The 21743-nt window shown below is 33.7% G+C and overlaps 3 protein-coding genes and 1 long non-coding RNA gene across 7 annotated transcripts; 1 reads left to right on the forward strand and 3 right to left on the reverse strand.

Moving 5' to 3' along the window:
* The first annotated feature begins 941 nt into the window (after positions 1 to 941).
* Positions 942 to 1319, forward strand: LOC116349428. The gene is made up of 3 exons (XR_004201911.1): positions 942 to 1067; positions 1169 to 1209; positions 1277 to 1319. It is a non-coding gene; the product is annotated as an uncharacterized LOC116349428 (long non-coding RNA).
* Positions 1320 to 2391: 1072 nt separating this feature from the next.
* On the reverse strand, positions 2392 to 5904 carry LOC116349434 (serine protease easter-like). The gene is made up of 11 exons (XM_031780845.1): positions 5803 to 5904; positions 4722 to 4867; positions 4434 to 4656; positions 4305 to 4367; positions 4190 to 4243; positions 3822 to 4102; positions 3735 to 3738; positions 3478 to 3615; positions 3389 to 3397; positions 3080 to 3198; positions 2392 to 3016 (listed from the first exon to the last, which is right to left on the reverse strand). Exons 1-11 carry the CDS (start codon positions 5864 to 5866, stop codon positions 2969 to 2971), a joined length of 1149 nt encoding a protein of 382 aa, XP_031636705.1. The 5' UTR covers positions 5867 to 5904; the 3' UTR covers positions 2392 to 2968.
* A 3755-nt stretch (positions 5905 to 9659) lies between these two features.
* On the reverse strand, positions 9660 to 14889 carry LOC116349430 (serine protease easter-like). Of its 3 annotated transcripts, XM_031780840.1 has the most exons (14): positions 14749 to 14889; positions 14102 to 14250; positions 13925 to 14039; positions 12196 to 12347; positions 12016 to 12133; positions 11230 to 11384; positions 10930 to 11167; positions 10799 to 10861; positions 10685 to 10738; positions 10325 to 10606; positions 10107 to 10250; positions 10016 to 10024; positions 9891 to 9954; positions 9660 to 9827 (listed from the first exon to the last, which is right to left on the reverse strand). In XM_031780840.1, the coding sequence occupies exons 1-14, from the start codon at positions 14810 to 14812 to the stop codon at positions 9788 to 9790; spliced, it is 1647 nt and encodes a 548-aa protein (XP_031636700.1). In that variant the 5' UTR covers positions 14813 to 14889; the 3' UTR covers positions 9660 to 9787. The 3 variants fall into 3 exon arrangements, with proteins under 3 accessions (XP_031636700.1, XP_031636699.1, XP_031636701.1); XM_031780839.1 differs by having other exon boundaries at positions 9891 to 10024; XM_031780841.1 differs by lacking the exons at positions 14102 to 14250; positions 14749 to 14889 and having other exon boundaries at positions 9891 to 10024; positions 12196 to 12775; positions 13925 to 13998.
* Positions 14890 to 16336: 1447 nt separating this feature from the next.
* On the reverse strand, positions 16337 to 19198 carry LOC116349432 (serine protease easter-like). Of its 2 annotated transcripts, XM_031780844.1 has the most exons (11): positions 19059 to 19198; positions 18433 to 18581; positions 18276 to 18372; positions 17946 to 18100; positions 17702 to 17885; positions 17562 to 17624; positions 17453 to 17485; positions 17087 to 17358; positions 17003 to 17006; positions 16762 to 16905; positions 16337 to 16685 (listed from the first exon to the last, which is right to left on the reverse strand). In XM_031780844.1, exons 1-11 carry the CDS (start codon positions 19120 to 19122, stop codon positions 16513 to 16515), a joined length of 1338 nt encoding a protein of 445 aa, XP_031636704.1. In that variant the 5' UTR covers positions 19123 to 19198; the 3' UTR covers positions 16337 to 16512. The 2 variants fall into 2 exon arrangements, with proteins under 2 accessions (XP_031636704.1, XP_031636703.1); XM_031780843.1 differs by having other exon boundaries at positions 17702 to 18100.
* Positions 19199 to 21743: the final 2545 nt, after the last annotated feature.

A 21743-nucleotide genomic window follows, 5' to 3' on the forward strand; every position in this document is an offset into this window, starting at 1 on the left:
ACATCGGTGATATTATTGCCATTGATGTTGGTTTTGAATAAGGGTCATCGAAAAAAAACTATTTTTCGGTACCAAATGAGATTATACGTATAATCTGTACTGCTTCTCCTTTATGGAAATTGATAAAGTCATTCTGCAATCTGTTGCACGAAACTTTTTTTAACAAAATAACTGAATAACAAATATTTGCATGTGTTGACTTGACTCCGATTTTTTTTGTACTACAATAGACATTCGCCAAGACATTCGCATGGAGATAAGCACGGGGTTTTTCATTTGTATGATTGACTGGCAATCAAATTTAAAATTAAATGATAAACGAATACATCACATTGGAATAATTACAACATTGAGAATAAATGTTATATTTTTGTTTTCATTTCATTCTCAAGCTTATTCATATAGCTTTGATAAGAAACTTATCACTTACAATGCCATGGGAAAAGATTAAATTTAAATAGCGAAGTCGCTTCAAAATATTTGTGAATGTTCTCGAGTAACATTTTTCGCGAAATTTTGCGAATTTTTCCAAGAAAATGTCACAATATTCGTGAAAATCAAAACCTACTAAAGAAACCGACCGTAAAACACATTATTTTGGAGCATGGAGCATGTCATTTCCATATGATCCACGTTTTGAAAAATATATCATATACATTGAATAAAAACGAACGGCAAACAAATTAAATTTAACGCAAGTGAAGGAATGAAATAAATGTGAAACAATTTTAGTGTCCTTGGATGAACAAATGAAATTAAATTGAATCGATGTTATCCTTTTCGTTTTAATTTTAAAAGCGTGTATTAATAAAACGATAAAATATATAGATATTGATAAAAAGAGATAAAAAAAAACAATATTTTAATCATTCAAAGGATTAAAAATACGTTTGGAATTAAAAAGCGGTGTTAATGCAGTACTCTGCGGTTGAATTTTGGATTGAACCAACGTAGTTTCAGTTTGGTGAAAAAGAGAAGGATTTTATCGAATATTTGTAGTTTGACTCAATTTCAAAGAAGTTTCGATTATGTGATTTCCAAAGAAGGTGAATGGAATAGGGACACAAGTAAGCTAATGCAGTTTGATTTGAGCTTGCCAAATTTCTGAATCGACGGACATTGGGATCGATTGAATTTCTTTCTCAATTTCATTATTTATTTATTTCAGCCGATCCAATCAATTTTCCCCGAATTCTGTAAAAACAGCAGGTATATTAAATATATTTATTTATGTCTAGATCTATTTATAATATATTTGTGCAATGCATTTTTACAGTATTCATGGCATTCGATATTTTACCGAACGAAAACGCGATTGGAGTGAAAGGTACTGACAGTGTCCTGTCACATAGAACCAGTGTGTCCATAACATATAGAAATAGCACTAAATAGTGTCGATATCTATACTATATTGGTCCACTATATATGTAAGATATTCCGCAAGACACCGTAGCTCACGATAGAAGTGAGTGCGGACGGCAAACATGTTGACGCATACACACAGTTCTTTCTACTGCCGCATGGCAATTTGTGATTTTTTCCGTCTACACTGGCTTCGATCGTGCGATACGGTGCCGTGCGGCAATATCTTTCATATATAGTGGACCGATATAGTATAGATATCGACACTATTTAGTGATATTTCTATATATTATGGACACACTGCATAGAACTGATTCATTTTCATCAATATTCTTCAGGTTGTGGTGGCTGATCGCTGTCGGCTTATCGGTGTTGCTGTGTGGTTCATCGGTGCAAAGAGTGTACAAGAATAGATTGAATCTATCGACAGTCTTCAAAAATGAACCTACAGCACCAAATATTTCATCAACGAGGTAAAAGTAAAAAAAAAATGATTTTGACGTGTAAAACACAAGCAAAGACAGCAATTTAATTTGGATTTATTATGATGATATATATATTCATAGAGTTTAACGATCTAAAGCTTTGTCTCATGTGTGTGAACTGTTACAGTTCTCTTGTCCGTACGTTGATAAGTTTGCAAATGAGTCAATTTACAGTGTACTAATGGACGTGGCTCCGACTCATCACGATACATTAATGACATGTTCGTGGCAAAGCAACTGATTTGCTAGAGAAATTTTTGGTTTCGAAAAACCACCATCATTTTGCGCAGATACAAATTTAAAATTGAGATACTGTACCAATAATACCATTTTATTTGACTAATTTCGGGACCAAAATGCAAAGGAAACAAAAAAACTAAACCATTCTCATTTTTTTCCTCACAAAAATTACACATTTTTAAACTAAACGAGAAAGAAGAAGAAATTCCTTAATGATAACCAATATTTAATGCGAGAATAAAGCATAATTTATTGAGAATAAAGCATAATTTTTAAATATTAGAAAATCATTTCAAGAGTTTTCTATTTGTCAATGATTTCGGTCAAGAAAAAGTATTGTTTTTAGTTCAAATATGTCAGATATTGTATTAAAGTGAGTATTCCATTGTGCAAAAGCGTAAATAGGTCCATTTCAACCGGTCTATATTTGTATGAGATTGGAGAATTATTTTTACGGGAACTTTTTACCCACGCCATCTCCATTTATGTCCAGTGAACTTGATTTAGATCAGTCGTATTGAAACGAAAAAGAGGAGAAAAAACAACAACAATAGTATGGCCACACAGAGCTGTACATCTGTGCTGATGCATACATACACATTTACGCTCTCTTCAGTCTTTCATTCCATTGTTGTTGTTTTTTCTCTTTTTCGATTCAATGCAGTGCAACAAATTGAGTTCAACTATGGAAAACAAGATGGCATGAATGAGGGGATTACGCATTCTGTCTCTTCATAGGCTTAGCCGGTTGGTCCATTTCGTTTTTCTCACATTTATTGAGTGATAATTAATTTGGATTTCTGAATTTATTTTGGTATTTTTGTTCTATTTACGCATCAACTGGTCTGGATAATCTCTTCAATACAGTATCGGTGGAATGTTCAGGCTTTAATTTTGGATCGTATCCAGTCGATGTACTTATCGACTCTCTGTTTAAGGAAAAATTAGACGTTAAATAAAGAAAATTTATAGCTTCTAATGTCGAAACTTACTGTATAAACGCCGGGCCATCCATTTTGTCCGCAGGGCGATTTGCCAAAAGACACGATTCCTACTAAAAGATGAAATTCTGTTGTTTGATCGGATCTATGTCTTATCATGAGCGGACCACCTGAAATAATGATTATTTTTTACAATTCATTTATTTGAAAATCAATTACAACAGAAAATAAATTTCATCCATTCATTCTCAATTTGAAGGTAAATGATAATTGAAAAAATATAATGCAACATTTCAATTTGCATTATTTAATGGTAATTGGAATTGAATGAATTGGCATTGAACAATTTGAAACACTGACCTGAATCACCTGTTATCAAAAAATAGTTTATTAATCGTTATTAATTTAGTTAAGAGGACTCAATTATGACATTTCATATAATTACATACCTCGGCACGAGTCAACCTCACCGCCAGCACATATTTGCTTTTCGCTCAGGTTAACATTTTGTGAACGAAACTTTTCCGAACATATTTCCATTGAAACCACGTCCACCTCAGCCATCAACTTAACAGGACTGTTCAATCCTATTGAAATAATAAGCGTTTAGAGAAAAATGTGTTACAATCGTGTTAAACTTAGTTTATTAAACTATCAAAATAATGTAATACTGATTGAACCATTTTAAAAATTTAGTTCGTTTTACCTGTCTATAATGAAAATATAAAAGAGGAGAAAAAAAACAAATTAGATTTCTAAGTTCAGTTTTATGAAATTATAAGCTAAAAAGCACCTCAGTCTTCCCGAATCCACAAATTTTTAGTGGTTCTCCGTCATAATTTATGTTAGCTGTATCTCTCGTTGTAGGTAAACAAATTGGCCGCACAAAACGCGAATATGTGACCGGTTGCGCTAAACGTAGCAGCGCAATATCATTTCTTTGTGATTTTGAATATGGATCATATCCCTCGTGTGAAATAGTTTTGACAACAGGGATATTTTTTACTGGATCCGCCCTTTGGCCGTCGTCGTCATCGGGGTTAGTTTCCATATTCCATTCGCCAAGTCGAACACCTTTTGAGATCACACATACAATAGAAAGATAGAAAGAATTTCATCATTTGGAGTAATTATATAAATAGTTTCGTTTATATTTCGAACCTGTCAATGTATATCGAAATCTAGTCAAATCGGCACCGATCACACAATGTGCAGCTTAAAATTGAAAATAGATTGTTATTGTTTTGATCGATTAAAGTTAATGTGATCTATATACCTGTTAAGACATAGTTCTCATTTATGAGAACTCCACCACAATTATGGCTTTTTTCGCCATTTGCTACAAGAAAATTAAAGATTCAGATAAAAGCCGAAAATGTGTTTGTATTAAAGTCAATTCAATTACGTTTTGTATATTCGATTAAAGAAAACCACGGAAAATCGGTCACGCTCGTATTAACTCCGTTTATTATACGAGACTCCATCGCTTGATGTCCACACATGTTATGGTCGGGTAATACACCGGGACGTTCTTGTGATGAAAGGGTTGTTTCGTATGGTGCGTGTGTTTGGTATGGTTCGTATGTTTGGTATGGTGGAATATATAAGGGCACGGCAGGGCAACAGACCTAATAACAATATCAATTATTAGAATATAATCATTCGGTATCCAAAATAGTTAAATTGAAATTACCCCAAAAATATCGTCGCCACATTTACTTCGGCGTAGATAGTCTTGGTAATAATATGACTTTTGATTTTTATAGATGTAGTCCAGTTCAGGGCATTGAGATATCAACTTGCAGTCACCATATCTCCCATCTGGTGTCTGGCACGGTTCTATTTATCGGTAAATAAAATGAATGATAACGATTAATTTAAATATGTATATTGACAATCTAGCTGAAACAAAATTGAACTTGATTGATTAAGAGGTCGCATTATTTTCGCTATATGAGTCATTATTGATCTTGAGAACATAATAAAGAACTGAATAGATATTAGATAGATACTATATTTTGAAATATTTATGCAATGTCTGAATACACTTTATGAAGCTGATTTTTTTTTTGGATGACTTGTATAATTTGATAAGTTCATCTTTCAATCCATATTGAAATTCAGCCAAGGAGAAAGCAACTTTATTTAAATAAAAGCCACTTTAATATCATTGTATTTAATGTATGTTGAAACGATTCGCATAGACACAGGAGGTTGTAAGTTGGAATTACCTCCCCCAGTTCGCCAACAGAAACAATCGAAGAGGAGCAGTAAATCGGATAAAATAGAATGAGTTTTTGAGACATTTTTCAATTTTTTCACGGCTGATAGACTGTTTCCATTCTATTGTCCTATCAACTGCGCCCATGTATGATTGTGATTCTCTGATGTTTCACTTTTAATTCTAATAATCGTAATTGACTGCATAAATTTGATTCACACAATGATATCATTTCTAATATATTCACTTATTTCTTTTCACTTATCCACACACCAATTAATTCGCACAATTTTTATTTTTATTATTACCCAGAGCATATACTTAGCATAGATATATATCCTGGATATTTTGTCAGTATCCGATATTCATTGGAGCCAGACTTTGAAATAGAGTAAAAACAATAGAAGTTATTGTTATAGTGATTGTAGTAATGTAAATGGTTTTATACTTAGACAATCACTTCTATTGTTTTCACTCCATTATAATGTCTGGCTGCGATACTCACAAAATATCCCGGATATATATCTATGCTCAGTATATGCTCTGTTATTACCTAAAATGACAAAGTTAATTAAACATGCTAGAAGCACGTAAAGTTGAGTGTATTTCTGCATCATTGTCTTCAACTGTGACTTTTCAGCTCACTGGTTCGAAAATGACTGAAATTAATGCCACATCGGATGTTATTTATTAGCATTAAATGTGCCGACTCAAATCTTTTGACTATCTCCATGCAATGTTTTGCTGATGATATAACACATAATGTTTGTTATATATTATTTATATTCAACACACATGCGCGCTGGGAGGTTTTCCGGTTTGACCCCCACCTGAGGCAAATTTTCCAAAATTTTTAGGAGATTTACCGATTTGACCCCCCTCTGAGATTTTTTTCTCAAATTTGCAATATAAATGTATAAACAATAGCAAAAATACACTGATTTTGAAGTCAAACTTGCAAAATTTTGGCTCGCTTCGCTCGCCAACACATGTTTTTAATTGTTTCTCTCATGCAAAATTGTTATTTTAGTTTTCCATATAAATACCGCACAGAAAGAAAATATCAGCCGACGCTATACGCAAAACCGACTGGTACGTGCGCTCATACGTTTTTACATCTTTTACATCTATTACCATACGATTTTTCGACTGTGCGAAGATACGCACAAAGAGTAACGAATCAGTCGAAAAATCGTATGGTCACTAGATGTAATAAAATGTCTTACATCCGTAAGATGAACTTTTCCGCACTGTGATCCACGACATGAAAGAAAACTAAATCTGACATTAGTTTTAGATAAAAATAATTTTCGAAGCACTTTTCTTACAAAAACTACTAAAGATGGGAATTTTTGTATCGGAGCCATGCCTATATGATATCGTAATCATGTGAAAATTTGCAGAGGTTATTTTTTTCACAAAAAGTTAACATTCTGAAAGTTTGAAAAAATTTCAATGTATATTAAGGGTACTTCCCATACAAAATTTCGTTTTAGAACGAAAAATCCAAAATATTGTTCGGGAGGTGCCCCTAATATTCGTTGAAATGTCTTCAAACTCTCGGAATAGTATTTATGTGTGATAAAAATAACCTGTGCAAAGTTTCAGCTCATTACGATATCATACAGGCATGGAGTCCATACAAAAATCCAAATTTTTTGAATTTTTTGTATGAAAAGTGTTTCGAAAGTTGATTGTATCGCAAAACTAACGTCATATTCGGTTTTCTCGTACCCAAAAACCCCCCAATACACATTTTTGAGTGTTTAAGAATACATTAAATATCACTTTTGGAAGAAAAATTGAATTTTTCCCATGGATGGACATGGGCATCACACCAGACATGACACTTTACCCTGTCAACCAAAGTCGCTCAAAATCTAATGGTTTCTATTCCTCGGCACCCCCAATCATCCTGCGAAGTCAGATTTTGAATTACTTTTCTTGTTTGAAAGTTATCGTGTTAACAAATTTTTGCGTACAGCGTACAGCGTACAGCGTACAGCGTACAGGGTACCACGCACATACATTCGGACATCGAAAAAACGCTAGATTCGTGTTCCCTGGCTCCTAAAACACCCAGAAAACATGTTTTTTGAGGGTGTTAATTTTTCGACCGATTCCAATACTTTACCTTACACACTAGGTGTGTGCGGAAAAGTAAAAGATGTAAAAACGTATGAGCGCACGTACCAGTCGGTTTTGCGTATAGCGTCGGCTGATATTTTCTTACTGTGCGCCCTCCCTCCTTCGAGACCGAAGTAAATTTGACCCCCTGATCAAAAAACCGTGCGCATGTGTGATATTCAAGTGCCATTTGCGATAAGTCATGCATTTTAAAATTCAAAGAATCTATCAAAGTCTCTTCTTTCACCAACAGATTTAATGATTTTTCATCCAAATCCAAGGAGATTTTTTTTTTTACTTTCGTGTGTTTTTTGTATTTTCGCCTGGGAATTTTTTTTTTTTATTTCACAATTATCGACATGTTTATTTACATGAACTCTTTGCACAAGGTCGGGTAAAACCCATTAATTTGGCATTGACAAAATAAAAAATTCTACTGAACAATTTCTTGTGGGTTTTTCCCAGAATTTGATTCATACATAGGCACGGAAAATAAAATATGAAAATAAGATGAACTTTTCCGCACTGTGATCCACAACATGCATTTATAACAATACATATCTTTCACTCAAATTTGAATTCAGGAGAAAACTGAATCGATGAAACTGAAAACGATACAAATAATTTTCGACGACCTTTTATACAAAAACTACTAAAAATGGGAATTTTTGTATCGGAGCCATGCCTATATGATATCGTAATCATGTGAAAATTTGCACAGGTTATATAAAGAAATATATTTCTTTCACAAAAAGATAACATTCTGAAAGTTTGAAGAAATTTCAATACAATTTAGGGGTAACTTCCATACAAAATTTTCGTTTTATGACCAAAAATTTCATTTCAAACGCAATGTTTTGTTGATTCGAAATTGATCGGATTTTTCCCCAAAATTTGTAGATACAGTAATTTATTTACAGTTAAAACTTGTAAATCTCATTTTCTTGTCAAACTACATAATCTCAGCAAATTTTAAGAGATTTCAATGCATATTAGGGGTACTTCCCATACAAAATTTTCGTTTTTGAGCAAAAAATCCAAAATTTTGTTCGGGAGGTACCCCTAATATGCATTGAAATTTCTTTAAACTCTCGGAATGTTATTTTTGTGTGATAAAAATAAGTTGTGTAAAGTTTGAGCTCATTACGATATCATACAGGCATGGCTTCTATGCAAAAATCGATTTTTTTTTTGTTGAAATTTTTGTATGAACAGTGTGTCGAAATATCAGATTCGGTTTTCTCGTGCCAAAAAGCTCCCAATACATATTTTTGAGTGTTAAGGAATACATTAAATACGACTTTTGGAAGAAAAATTGAATTTTTCCCATGGATGCCCATGGGCATCACACCAGACATGACACTTCACTCTATCAACCAAGAGACTACACTATCTCACGATCGCTTATGAATGCAGTTTGCTCTATAATACCATGTGATATGAAGCAAGATTCATGAGCTGGAAGTGAATCCGACCTGGTCCAAAGTGTTCTGGAGGACGAAAATTTCGTCATTTTTTCGATTTTCCCATCGGAAAAAAATCGATTGGTAGTTTTTCTGATTTCCATACGAATGTCCGAGAATGAAAGCGAGACTTCTATTCACAACTTATTGAAATGTAACACCGCCATACAAAAAGTGTTGACTGTCTGTATATATATTTCTGTTATTAAATAATACTCACGACAAATTCCAAATGCAATCAAGCACGTTAGAAATAAAAATACTTGAATGCAATTTTCCATCGTTGTCTTCTTTAAATTTTGCTTCAACTAAATGAAGTACCTTTCTTGCCGGACTATATTAAGAATAACAGACGAAGCATGAAATTATGCGATTTTATGCACTGTTGCTAGCAATAGCGAGTAATGTATGTATCAAGTTTTTTTTCTTCAGCAGGAGTTATCAATGTATGTATACAACAAAAAAAAGAAATGTGCAGATAAAAATGTTTCAAACGTCGTGTTTATTTGCGCTTATATTTCAATTCAAACGAATAAATAAATATTCGCATTATTTTTTTTTGGTTCGTGTTCATTCGACGAATTGCATTCGCTTGTCCATTATATATTCAGAATATATATGAAATGAAAAAAAAAACAACATCAGCAAATCATCAAAGAATATTGTTTACGTATGCCAATAAGTTCTGTAGAATAAGTAATCTGGATTTTCCCCGCCGTATATGTGCATTAGGTCATTTCCAACGATTCTTCAAAATTGCATGTTTTGACTGCCAAACTTTCATAACCGACAATAAAACTTGATAAGTAGTTAAGGCTAATGTTCGTTTTATTGAAAAAATGAGAAATTCATAATAATAGCAAAAAACTGATTTTTTTTATCTTGAGTAATATTCTGAGATTCGTATAAAGTTAGTCATCGTGTGCGATTCTGTCAATTTTTATGCTTTCACGTTATCTTTGATCCAATTCGTATATCGGTCAATCCGCTGTTTGAAGAAAAATTAAACGTTACTTAAAGAAATTTGTTAAAAGTGAATTTTTAATCTTACGGTGTAAACGGCTGGCCACGATGATTCACACGGCAATCTTCCAAATGAAACAATGCCCACCAAGCTATAGTAAAATTGTGTATCATTAAGTTCATTCGCCTGTACCATTTCCACCAATGGCCCACCTGAATCGACTTTTTTCCACACAAAAAAAAAACAAGCGATGCATTATATGAATGAGGAGAACTTCAATTGTATGTAGTAATAATTATGTACCTTGACAAAAATCCTTTTCACTTTCACCGCCAGCACATAGTTGTTTGTTTGTTATAGTGACATTGTATTCACGATAAAAATTGTTACATTCTTCATGTGGAACACCACTTATTTCGGCCGACATCTTGAGACTACTGCCCGACACTGTGGAAATAAGATTAGTTATGAACAAAGCCAAAAAAATCTAAATAAAAATCCGAGTATCGATTGGGTCATACCTGTCTCTGATTTTCCAAATCCACCGATAATCAAAGGCTGCCTATCATAACTTTTGTTCATCACTTCCGATGTGGGTAGACATATGGGCTGAATCCAGTCCGTATAATTGACCGATCTTTCCAAACGCAATAGAGCAATATCTGCATCTTGTTCTTTCGAATGTGGATCATAGTTTTCATGCGTGATATGCTCTACAACACGAATATTTTGAACTGGTTCGGAGCATATGTCGTTTTCACAGTCTGGCTCAGATGTCGTATTCCATTCGCCAAGCCGGACTCCTTTTGTTGCCAAACATAAAATAGAAAAACATATTTCAGTTGATATAGGTCTGAACTAATTTCGTTTTTATTTCAAACCTGATAATCTCCATTCCCACAGCTTAATATCATTGTTGTTCACACAATGCGCAGCTTAAAATTGAAAATTTATGGTTATTTTTTGATTGATTGAAATTAAAGTGATTTTTATACCAGTAAGGACATAATTCTCATTGATAAGAATTCCACCGCAGTGGAAGTCTTTTTCATCATTTGCTAAAAGAGTATTAAAGGAAAAAATATTAAACGAAAAAGCTCAAATTGTTCAAAGCCAATTCAATTACGTTTTGTGTATTCAATTAATACTAGCCATGGATGCTCAGTGATTTCAGCTTGCTCGTCAAAAATGAAACGTTGGCTTTTTTGAATTCCACAAGTGCCTCTTTCAGGTAATTTACCGGGAGATCGTGGCGGTGATACGGTTGTAGTTTGTGGTATACATGGAGGAGGTTGACTGGATGGGACGACTTTAGCTGTTGTAAAGTCTGAAGTTGTTTGATTTTTTTCCACGGGACAGCAAACCTGTTGTCAATAATTCGTGAAAGTATTATTCGAATAAATCAAAACAATTTCATCAAAATTACCTTTTGGCCTTCACAATTATTATAATAATAGGAAATTAGATATGCTCGTTCATCATTTGTTGGATTTGGATTTTGGAAAATATCGTAAAGTACCTTACACCTAAACAAATCGCTGCAACTGCCTGGTTTGTTGTCTGGTGTGGTACATTGTTGTTCTAATTTCATGAAGAAAAATCCGAATAACAAATGAATGCTCGACAGTAAAAATGAGAATCCTCCCGAGATTTTATTGAAATGTAACACCACCTTTATATGGTGATTTTTCGGTGTTACAATTCAGTAAAATATACACATTCATTCAAACAATCAAATGATAACGATTATATTAGTAATGTGCGAAAAGGAGTAGTAGAAGGGACGTTAACCCGTTAAAACGTGATTTCGATTAGTACACATTTTCGCGCGGAAATTATTCGAATTTGCTAAGGTTTTATGACATCAAAAGTGAAGACCTTTTTTAGCTTTTCAGTTTATTTTTTTGGGAGAAAATCTTCCAATTTGCTAGGATTTTTTTGACGAGTGAAAAGTATTTTTCCATTTGCCTGTGATTTTCGAGATGTTTTTGGAAATCAACATTTTTCGGAGTGGAATCAAAAACCCCAATTTTCCAAAGTTATCCTCCCATGAACAATTTTGCTCGCACATTACTGGATTTTATTAACTTTGTATACAATTTCTAACAATCTTGCAAAAGAAAATCAACTTTATAGGTAATGTACAAATCAACAATGCAAACAAAAATGAACAGAACCACAGTTAAATTCATTAATTCTATAAGTAAATTACCGATATCGTTTGGATATTGAATTGTTGGAGTAGCAAATTCAGTAAATGGAGTTATTGGATAGACTAGAGTTGTTGAGACGACTGGAGTTGTTTGATTTTCTTCCACGGGACAGCAAACCTGATGTCAATAATTTGTGAAAGTATTATTCGAATTAATCAAAACAATTTCGTCAAAATTACCATTCCGCGTTCACAATAATAATAACTATAATTTAGATATGTTTGTTCATCCTTTGTTGAAAGTGGATTTTGGTAAATATCACGAAGGACCTTACACCTAAACAAATCGCTGCAACTGCCTAGTGTGTTGTTTGATGTGGTACATTGCTGTGCTAATTTCATGAAGAAAAAACACAAACAAGGCATGAGTGTTCAACAATAAATGTGATACTTTCCCCGAGAAAAAAAAAATTGAATGATTTTTCGGTGTTACAATTTAATGAAATCCACAGAGAAGTCTCACGTTCATTCTCGCGCAATCAGATGATAACGATTAAATTAACTTTGTTTACGATTTCTAACAATCTTGCAAAAAAAATGAACTTAATAGATAACGTTTCATGTTAATCAAATGAAGAAAAAAATAAAGAGTCTTACAGGAGTAAGACGAACTTTTCCGCACGGTGGTAGATGTGTTTGAATTACGATTCAAAGTTTCCTTTCTAAAAATGGTGGTTTTTGTATTGTGAAAATAAATTCAGTGTTTTAAATTATTTATCGAGTTGCCCTTCCCTCTCGAAACTAAAAGGAAACCATTTATCTAAACAAGATGCGTATTCTATTAAGCTATTTCAAAATAATATTTGTTCGATTTTTCAAGCCTTTCAAGCGGCGTTAAGTTTGAGGCCAAAAAATGTGTTCGGCATCGAAATATTCTTTCATTTAATAGCAGAAGTACTCGAAAAGATTTTTCACACTTCATGATGAACCCATTTGTACGACATTTGAAAGAATTCTATTTTCTATTGTATAAAACACTATAAAAAATATGTCTGACGTTAATTTTGCCATTAACATTATTTTTGAAACACTTTTCATACAAAAGTAAAACAAAATGGATTTTTGTATGGGAATCATACCTGTATGGTATCGTAAGCACGTGAAACTTTGCACAGGTTATTTTTTTCACAAAAAAAACCATTCGAAAAGTTTGGAGAAATTTCAACGAAAATTATGAGTACCTCCCATACAAAATATTCTTTTTTGAACCAAAAATTGAAAATTTTGTATGGGAGGTACTCCTAATTTTGATTAAAATCTCATCAAACTTTCAGAATGTTATTTTTTTGTGCAAAAAAATAGTCTGTGCAAAGTTTCACGTCATTAAGGTGACGGCATGGCTCCCATACAAAAATGCAATTTTTTTTGTGATTTTTTCAAGGAAACTGTATCAAAAAGTGATTGTATCTCAAAATTAACCTCGGATTCGGTTTTCTCGTGCCAAAAACCCCCCCAATACATATTCTTGAGTGTTTAAGTCTACATTAAGTATGACTTTTGGACGAAAATTGGACTCCTTTTCATAGGTATCACTCCAGGCATGACAATTTTTTCCATCGACCAAAATCGCTCAAAATCTAATGATTTCTATTCCTCGGGACCCCCAATCATCCTGTACAGTCAGATTTTAAATAACTTTTCTGGGGGGTGAGATAATCGATGGACAAATTTTGCGTACGGCGGACAACGTACGACGTACGACGTGGAACAGACACACACCAACCATGCTCAAAACGGCCTGATACGGGTTCTCTGACCTCAGAAACGTCCAGAAAACATGTTTTTGAGGTTTCGTAAATTTTGACCCATTGCAATACTTTCCCCTTTCACACTAGGTGTGTGCGGAAAAGTAACAATACAAAAATAAACAGAAGCAAAGTTAAATTCATTAATTTTATAAGTGAGTTACCATTTGCTCTTGCTATAACAGGTGATTGGTAATCCACTGTTATTGGTATTTCGGTTGATGCTATTGGTTGCTCCACCTGTTGAGTTGTTTGATTTTCTTCCACGGGGCAGCAAACCTGAGGTCAATAATTTTTGAAAGTATAATTCGGATTATACAAAACAATTTCATCAAATTTACCATTTGGCCTCCACATTTATTATAACTAAGCGATAGATATGTTTGTTGATAATTTGTTGAAAATGGATTTTGGTAAATATCGTAAAGGACCTTACACCTAAATATATTGATGCAACTGCCTCGTGTGTTGTTTGGTGTGGTACATTGTTCTAATTTTATGAAAAACACCAACAAATTATAACAATAATGTATTAATTTCGATGCATACAATTTTTCAATTAAAAAAATGACAATTTAAAAAGAATACCCAAGTTGTTTATATGAGGAGCTGTGCGGTGCGGTGTAGATTCGGGCGAGAATGCATAGTAACATTTACTCACACAACAAAACGTTCACATCGTTGTTGATCTCTACACAGCGTCACACATCTCCGCGTAAGTTCGTATTTAAATCATTTTGGGTTTGATTAACCAAGTTCAGAAACTGTTACTCAGAGCGATATATGTTAGAGCAATAATTAAAACTAATAATTTCACGATTTTGGATATTTTATTAAATTTTAAAGATATTTTGCTGCTCAGTAAGAAGGAGCTCTCCCCAGCGCTCCTCCGGCCCTCACATATATTGCAATGAGAAACAGTGTTTGGTTCCGTTTTATGTAAATGACGAAAAAGTAGAAATAAAGTGCATTCACTGTATCTACTTACGTGTATTTGCTATGCAAATAAAGCACATTAGAACGAACAATTTTGTAATGTAATTTTTCTGCATTGTTATATTCTTTAAATCGTACTGTGTTTAGTGAGTTTTTGTATTCGTTAAATCGTACTACCTCTCTCTTTGAGTTCTTGTCACCGACTGACAACGAATGCTTAATTTTGTACATTACATATGTATGGCGTCATATGAATTTCCAGTGCTTTATCTGTTGGCTATGAGATTTTATGTGTTCGTTCATACTATTGCTTGAGATGAATCTCTCGTTTGTAGATTTACTGCTAGAGACACATATTGTCAGTGCTACACACGCAGTATAGCTACACAGAATCGAAGAAAGGAAATGAAAAAAACATACCATAGACGAAATATACAATGAACATTTACCAAATTTGTGCATTTATATATATTTATATATGCTTTGGGTGATTTTTTGACCGTAGATTACGAATCGGGGAAAACTATTTTCAGAATAGTCAGTTATTATTTAAAGCATCAATAGAATTTTTTATGCTTTTTTTCAATTGCAAAAATTCGGCACAAAAAGGATATTTTTATTCTTATCTTTAACTTGGAGTCTGATTTGACCTCGAAATTGTAAAAAAATTATTGAATTTTTCTTCTCTTCTTCCCAGAAATTATATTGAGATATTTTCAGCCAGCTGATCAGCTCAGGAAGCTAACGACAGGCGCTGAAATGGAGTGAAAACAATAGAAGTGAATTTTATAGCGATTGCAGCAATGCAAGCCTTTTTATAACCATAACAATCACTTCTATTGTTTTCACTCCATTTTAGTGCCTGAAGTTGGCTTCCTGAGATGAATCAGCTGCCTGAAAATATCTCAATATAATGTCTGTTTTGTTCCTAAGCACTCGAATTGCACTGTTCGCCCTGGGTTTTTACACCGTGTACCAGTTACGAAAACACGAAACGAAATACTGAGAAAGAACATGTATGTGTGCATACGCTTCATGCTTTGCGTCTTATTCCAACAATTGGAAAATCATTGGCCATAATAAAAATTACAACATGGACCCCGCACTCTGATATTGTATCTCTTATCAATGTAGCGCAAATCGTGAAAAATTAGAAAAAATGAATTCAATGACTCACACATAAATCATTTTACACCGCCCATTTAACTTATCCGCACACCCACTGTGTGCATTAAAATATTGTAATCACCCCAAAAAATTTGAAATCACTAAAAAACGTCTTTTTACGTGTTTTGGGTCTAGAGAATCAGAATGCAACGGTTTTTTTTGACCATTTTTAATGTGGAGATGTGATACACTGTACCATGCACGCAAAAAATGTTAGCAGGATATCTCTTTCCAGAGAAAAGTAAATCAAATTCTGGCTTACCCTGATTGGGGTTTGCAAGGAATAGGTTGGTATTGTTTTTGAATGATATTTTTGGCACGAGAAAACCGAATCTAACGTTAGCTTTGCAATCCAATTTAAGTTTGAGTTGCCCTTTTCATATCATTTTTCATATTCTCTCTCACTCTCTCTTTGCTTCACTGGCAGTAAATTGCTTTACTAGTAGTATAAGATTAATCGAAAGGCAATAAAATAATTTGCAAGTGTTTTCATTTTATTAAGGAAAAATTAAAAGTATCACTTAAAAAAGCGATGAAAGTCAAAAGAGACTTTTTTTTAGTTTTGAATTGGAATATTTCAAGATTCATGAAAAGTAAAACATATATATTTATTTTGCTGAATCCGATGCTTCGATTGATAGCTCAATATTCAGTGTCTTATGTTGGATATTATCCAGTCAATGTATTGATCCACTCTCGTATAAACTCCGGGCCATTCAGGCTGTGAACACGATTTTGCTGTAAATGAAATAATTCCCACCAAATAATAATAGCTGAGTCTTCGATTAGTATGCTGTGCCATAAGTGGCCCGCCGTAATCGCCTGTTACAAATACGCCAAAATATTCATATATAAATTGAGCTCGTACAATTCAAATGAGATTTTTTCAATTATTTACCTTTACACGAACGAGTTTTTGTGTTAACACCAGCACACATTTGTTTATTTGTCAAAGTAATACCCTCTGATTGATACTTATTGTAACATTGATTAAACGGCATAAAATCGAGTTCAGCCTTCATCATACGAGTACTCATATTCTCTGTGGAAATAATAATGTGATTCAAAATTATGATATCATTAACGATGTACACCGCAGTGAAACGGATCGTTTTAAAAATGTAGATAAAGATGTATACCATTCTGTAATGAAAATAAAGAAAAAAGCACAAACATTAGATGTTGAAAACATTTTTTTTTTTATAAAATGTTAATTGAAATACCTCTGTTTGGCCAAATCCCGAAATCTTCAGAAATTCTCCATTATAGTCTTTATCGATAAGCTCTTTTAATGTGGGTAAGCAGATTGGTCTTATCCAATTCGAATATGAAACCGACTCGGCTAAACGCAGGAGACCAATATCATTTTGCTTCGTTTGTCCATTGTACCTTCCATGTATAATACGCTTTTCCACTTGGATGTCTTTAACTGGATCCGCCTTTTGGCCATCTTCCTCATCTGGGTCAGTTGTTGTATCCCATTCACCAAGTCGAACTATTGATCAAATCATTCAGCACAAAAATTGAGAGAAAAAAGTTATTTTAGTTGAAAAAAAATCAGAAATCATTTGATTTATATCATCTCATACCGAGTAACGAGCGACTATTCATGCACCGTGCGGCTTAAAATTGGAAATGGAAATTTAATATCACTCATTGATTTATTGAGGAAAATGTATTTTCGTCATTTATATACACCTGTTAGAACGTAGTTTTTATTAATTAGAACACCACCGCAATGAAAATGCGTGTCGCCATATTCTAAAAAAAGAAAGTGGAAAATGTTCATTTAATTGTTAAAAAACTGATTATTTGTAGTCAAGTTAATTGTAAATTACGATTCCTATATCCGATCATTGCATGCCAAGGGTACTCTGCGATTTCTGCACTTTCTCGATGGACCATACGGTTATACAACTGTATTCCACAATCCACACCAGGTTGAGGTAATAAATCAGAATGTGTCGGTGGTTGTGTCGGTGGTTCTGTCGGTGGTTCTGTCGAAGCATCAGCACAACATACCTTGCAATAACTTGTTGAAATATAACAGTTTGGGATAGAGATTGGTTTTATCGTAATTACCCATTGGTTTCCATAGAAGTCGGATCCACAAGTGTTAATATTTCGTAAAAAGTTATGATAAGTATATTGATTTGAAAATAAGCTGTAAGGGATAGGACAATAATTTAAGTAGGTGCAATAGCCTCGTCTGTATTCAAGCGTTGAACATGGTGATACTAAGTTTGTAAAAACAAAAATAAATGATAACGAAATAACTTTGTGAATGAAGGCGTCATTTAAATTTTATATCAGAATATTTTCAGATTTAGTATTACGTCATAATGGGAATTTCCAAAGAAGTGTTTCATACTTATTTCAATAATAAAAACAAAAATAAACAGAGCAACCAACCATTTGCTTTTGGTTGTGCTATAACCGGTCGTCTTGTTGTTGTATAATCGAAGTAATGTTCAGTTGATGATATTGGTTGCTCCATGGGGCAGCAAACCTGAGGTCAATAATTTTTAAAAGTATAATTCGGATTATACAACAATTTCATCAAATTTACCATTTGGGCTCCACAATTATTATAACTAAGCGATAGATATGTTTGTTGATAATTTGTTGAAAATGGATTTTGGTAAATATCGTAAAGGACCTTACACCTAAATATATTGATGCAACTGCCTCGTGTGTTGTTTGGTGTGGTACATTGTTCTAATTTTATGAAAAACACCAACAAATTATAACAATAATTTATTAATTTCGATGCAATTTAAATGAGGAGCTGTGCGGTGCGGTGAAGATTCGGGCGAGAATGCATAGTAACAATTACGCACACAAAAAAAGGTTCACTTTGGAGTTGTTTATTGTTTATTATTTTCGTCTATTCTCTACACAGCGTCACACATCTCCGCGTAAGTTCATAATTAAATCATTTTGGGTTTGATTAACCAAGTTCAGAAACTGTTACTCAGAGCTATATATCTTAGAGCAAATATTAAAACGAATAATTTCACGATTTTGGATATTTCTTTGAATTTTAAAGATATTTTGCTGCTCAGTAAGAAGGAGCTCTCCTCAGTGCTCCTCTGGCCCCTCCTCACATATATTGCAATGAGAAACAGTATTTGGTTCCGTTTTATGTAAATGACGAAAAAGTGGAAATAAAGTGCATTCACTGTATCTACTTACGTGTATTTGCTATGCAAATAAAGCACATTAGAACGAACAATTTTGTAATGTAATTTTTCTGCATTGTTATATTCTTTAAATCGTACTGTGTTTAGTGAGTTTTTGTATTCGTTAAATCGTACTACCTCCCTCTTTGAGTTTGTGTCACCGACTGACAACGAATGCTTAATTTTGTACATTACATATGTATGGCGTCATAGGAATTTCCAGTGCTGTTATCTGTGGGCTATGAGATTTTATGTATTCGTTCATACAATTTTATACATGATATTCACGTCTAATATACTACTATCGAATAAATCGTAGTATAAAAAAGTTATAAAATGTTATAATCACTTCTAGTGCTTTCACTCCGCAATCTTTTATGATTTTCCAGTAAAATTGACCCCTTTTATTTTCAAGTCACTGTCATATATCTAATAGAAAATTGAAAATTCTTTCATATCTTGAATCTGGAGACCATAAGACATGTTTTTCCAAATGGCCGCAAAATTATGCCGAAAATGTTAGTGGATTTTTTTCAATGTGGATTGTGGGGTCATCAATGCCGACGATTACAGTGTGACAAGTCAAGCTAACAAGTCTCTATAAGAACGTTTCATGAGATTAAATAAAAATCCAATGGATGACAATTGAAATTTTGTTAATCCGAATCCTCTAATAAAGAAACATACCTAACACACAACGCTCACTACAGACCACAATAGTACTATGCAGTATAGTGTTGTGATGTTGGTTCGTGACCTTGTTGAAATGATTTACATTGCAATTGTTAGCGATTTTAACATCATTCAGTTCGTACATAACGGTCCATCGTGGTTTAACACCATTTAACACGGTTACTGATATCGGACATCATACTCCATCGTAGTCTAACATCATTTAACACGGTTATTGAGGTCGGACATGATGGTATATCGTAGTATAAAACCATTTAACATGGTAAAAAAATTCAAAACATGATTTAACATGGTTTACGGGGTCGACCATCATGGTAAAAACTGTTAAAACATGATTTACCATGGATTTTGAGGTCGACCATCATGGTAAAAACTGTTAAAACATTATTTAATATGGTTTACGGAATCGGCTATCACGGTAAAAATGTTAAAAATACGTGAAATATTAACAACATGACCGAGTTTAACCAGTCTATGTATTTCGGATGGATATCCATCCGGGATATTTTAGAATATCTGGATATTAAACGCAACTGCACAGCGCCAGAGCTGTGTGCGTCGCAAATAGAATCTACGGTATGTCGCGACGTATATGTGTATCAAGTGCCGCACGTACACAGACACACTGTGTCTGTATTTTACGTGTAGCGACATACCTTGGATTATATGTGCGACGCACACAGCTCATTAGCAAAAGATCATTTTTGTCAGCGAAAAAATTATATATTTTGTTTAAGTTGGTGAGTTAACTGATTTTTTTTTGCTGGCAATGAAAAAAAACATATATTTTCTATTATTATTCAAATTCAAAATTCACTGAATTTTGAAATTAAGTGCTCTAGACTTGAATCGATTTTTCTTCATACATTGTGTTGTGTTGTGTCTATTATTTTTTGTTAGAATAAAAAAATGGCACCGAGACGTGCACGCCCGGCATCATTTTTACTCTCTTCCGACGAAGAACAGAACCAACCACCCCGTGTTGCTCGGCGAGGTTCTCGTTTATCATTACACCGTACTACAGATGGAGAGTGGATAACATCAACCCCATCAACATCGCTTGGTCCGCGTGATGTTTCATCATCACGTGATCCGCGTAATGTTTCATCATCGCGTGAACCGCGTAATGTGTCACCATCAATTTTTACAAATTTGAATGTGGCACTTGGCAATGAAGAACCACATGAAGAGCCAATCGCATCGACTTCGACTTCAATCGCTTTCGCACAAAATCCAACAAACGATGCACATACAACAACAATTGCGTATGATGTTATATCGAATCCGATTTCATATTTGCCAATGCAACAAAATGGGTTTGCTGGTTTTGGCACACCGCCACCACCACCGGTAAATGGATTTGGTTTACCAAACAACATGTTTTTGGTGCTCAACAACAACAATACTTAAACACACCAATGATGAAGTGGTCAATGGTTCATGAACCTTTCTGATTTAGCGTGAACAAGGTATTGCAGCGTGAAAAGTTTGAACAAAGCATTCAAGCCTCAATGTCAGCATATATGAATAATTTGAAATCGATGCAGGCATTAATTGACCTTTAGATTGTCAATGGTGGACGCACAGCGGATGGTATAATAGGTTTTTTTCTCACGACCACAACATAATAACATATTGAGTATAAATTGAGTCTTTTCTCATTATACGAACGTGTAGGGAGGCGAATCAGTGATAATTAACTCAATTGAGTTAAATTCAAACCGTTGAAAAATACATATGAAAACCACACACATTTACATACATACATACGCTCAACAATGAAACGAGCTTCTTCGATCAGTTATTGCTCACACCGACTTGGATTTCATGTAGCGATTCAAAATCATTTGATTATATGTTACACTGCTTCTAGATTATTGTGCAAAAAAAGGACTATATTGATCCCGTTATTTTATGTTTATAATCAATAAACAATCACTTCTCACTCATTGTTTCATGCGAAAGTTCATAGTTACGTAGGCGACTATTTAAGTTTCTTCAATAT

Source organism: Contarinia nasturtii, unplaced genomic scaffold (genome assembly GCF_009176525.2).
Source record: "Contarinia nasturtii isolate CC-2019 unplaced genomic scaffold, AAFC_CNas_1.1 Cnas_scaffold_2862, whole genome shotgun sequence".
NCBI lineage: Eukaryota > Metazoa > Arthropoda > Insecta > Diptera > Cecidomyiidae > Contarinia > Contarinia nasturtii.

Bases quoted from the DNA above. Each gene is read 5' to 3' on its own strand.
- LOC116349434 (XM_031780845.1), bottom strand. From the start codon at position 5,866: ATGATGCAGAAATACACTCAACTTTACGTGCTTCTAGCATGTTTAATT. The intron at 4,657-4,721 runs GTAATTTCAATT...TATTGTTATTAG, and splicing joins GTGGCGACGATATTTTTGGG to GTCTGTTGCCCTGCCGTGCC. The intron at 3,017-3,079 runs GTAAGTTTCGAC...TTCCTTAAACAG, and splicing joins GATGGCCCGGCGTTTATACA to AGAGTCGATAAGTACATCGA.
- LOC116349430 (XM_031780839.1), bottom strand. From the start codon at position 14,812: ATGCAGAAAAATTACATTACAAAATTGTTCGTTCTAATGTGCTTTATT. The intron at 12,348-13,924 runs GTAACTCACTTA...TCATGAAATTAG, and splicing joins TGTTATAGCAAGAGCAAATG to CACAGCAATGTACCACATCA. The intron at 10,025-10,106 runs GTACATAATTAT...TGTGGAAAAAAG, and splicing joins TGAAAAGGATTTTTGTCAAG to TCGATTCAGGTGGGCCATTG.
- LOC116349432 (XM_031780843.1), bottom strand. From the start codon at position 19,122: ATGCAGAAAAATTACATTACAAAATTGTTCGTTCTAATGTGCTTTATT. The intron at 17,625-17,701 runs GTAATTTACAAT...TTCTTTTTTTAG, and splicing joins AATGATCGGATATAGGAATC to AATATGGCGACACGCATTTT. The intron at 16,686-16,761 runs GTAAATAATTGA...TATTTGTAACAG, and splicing joins AAAAACTCGTTCGTGTAAAG to GCGATTACGGCGGGCCACTT.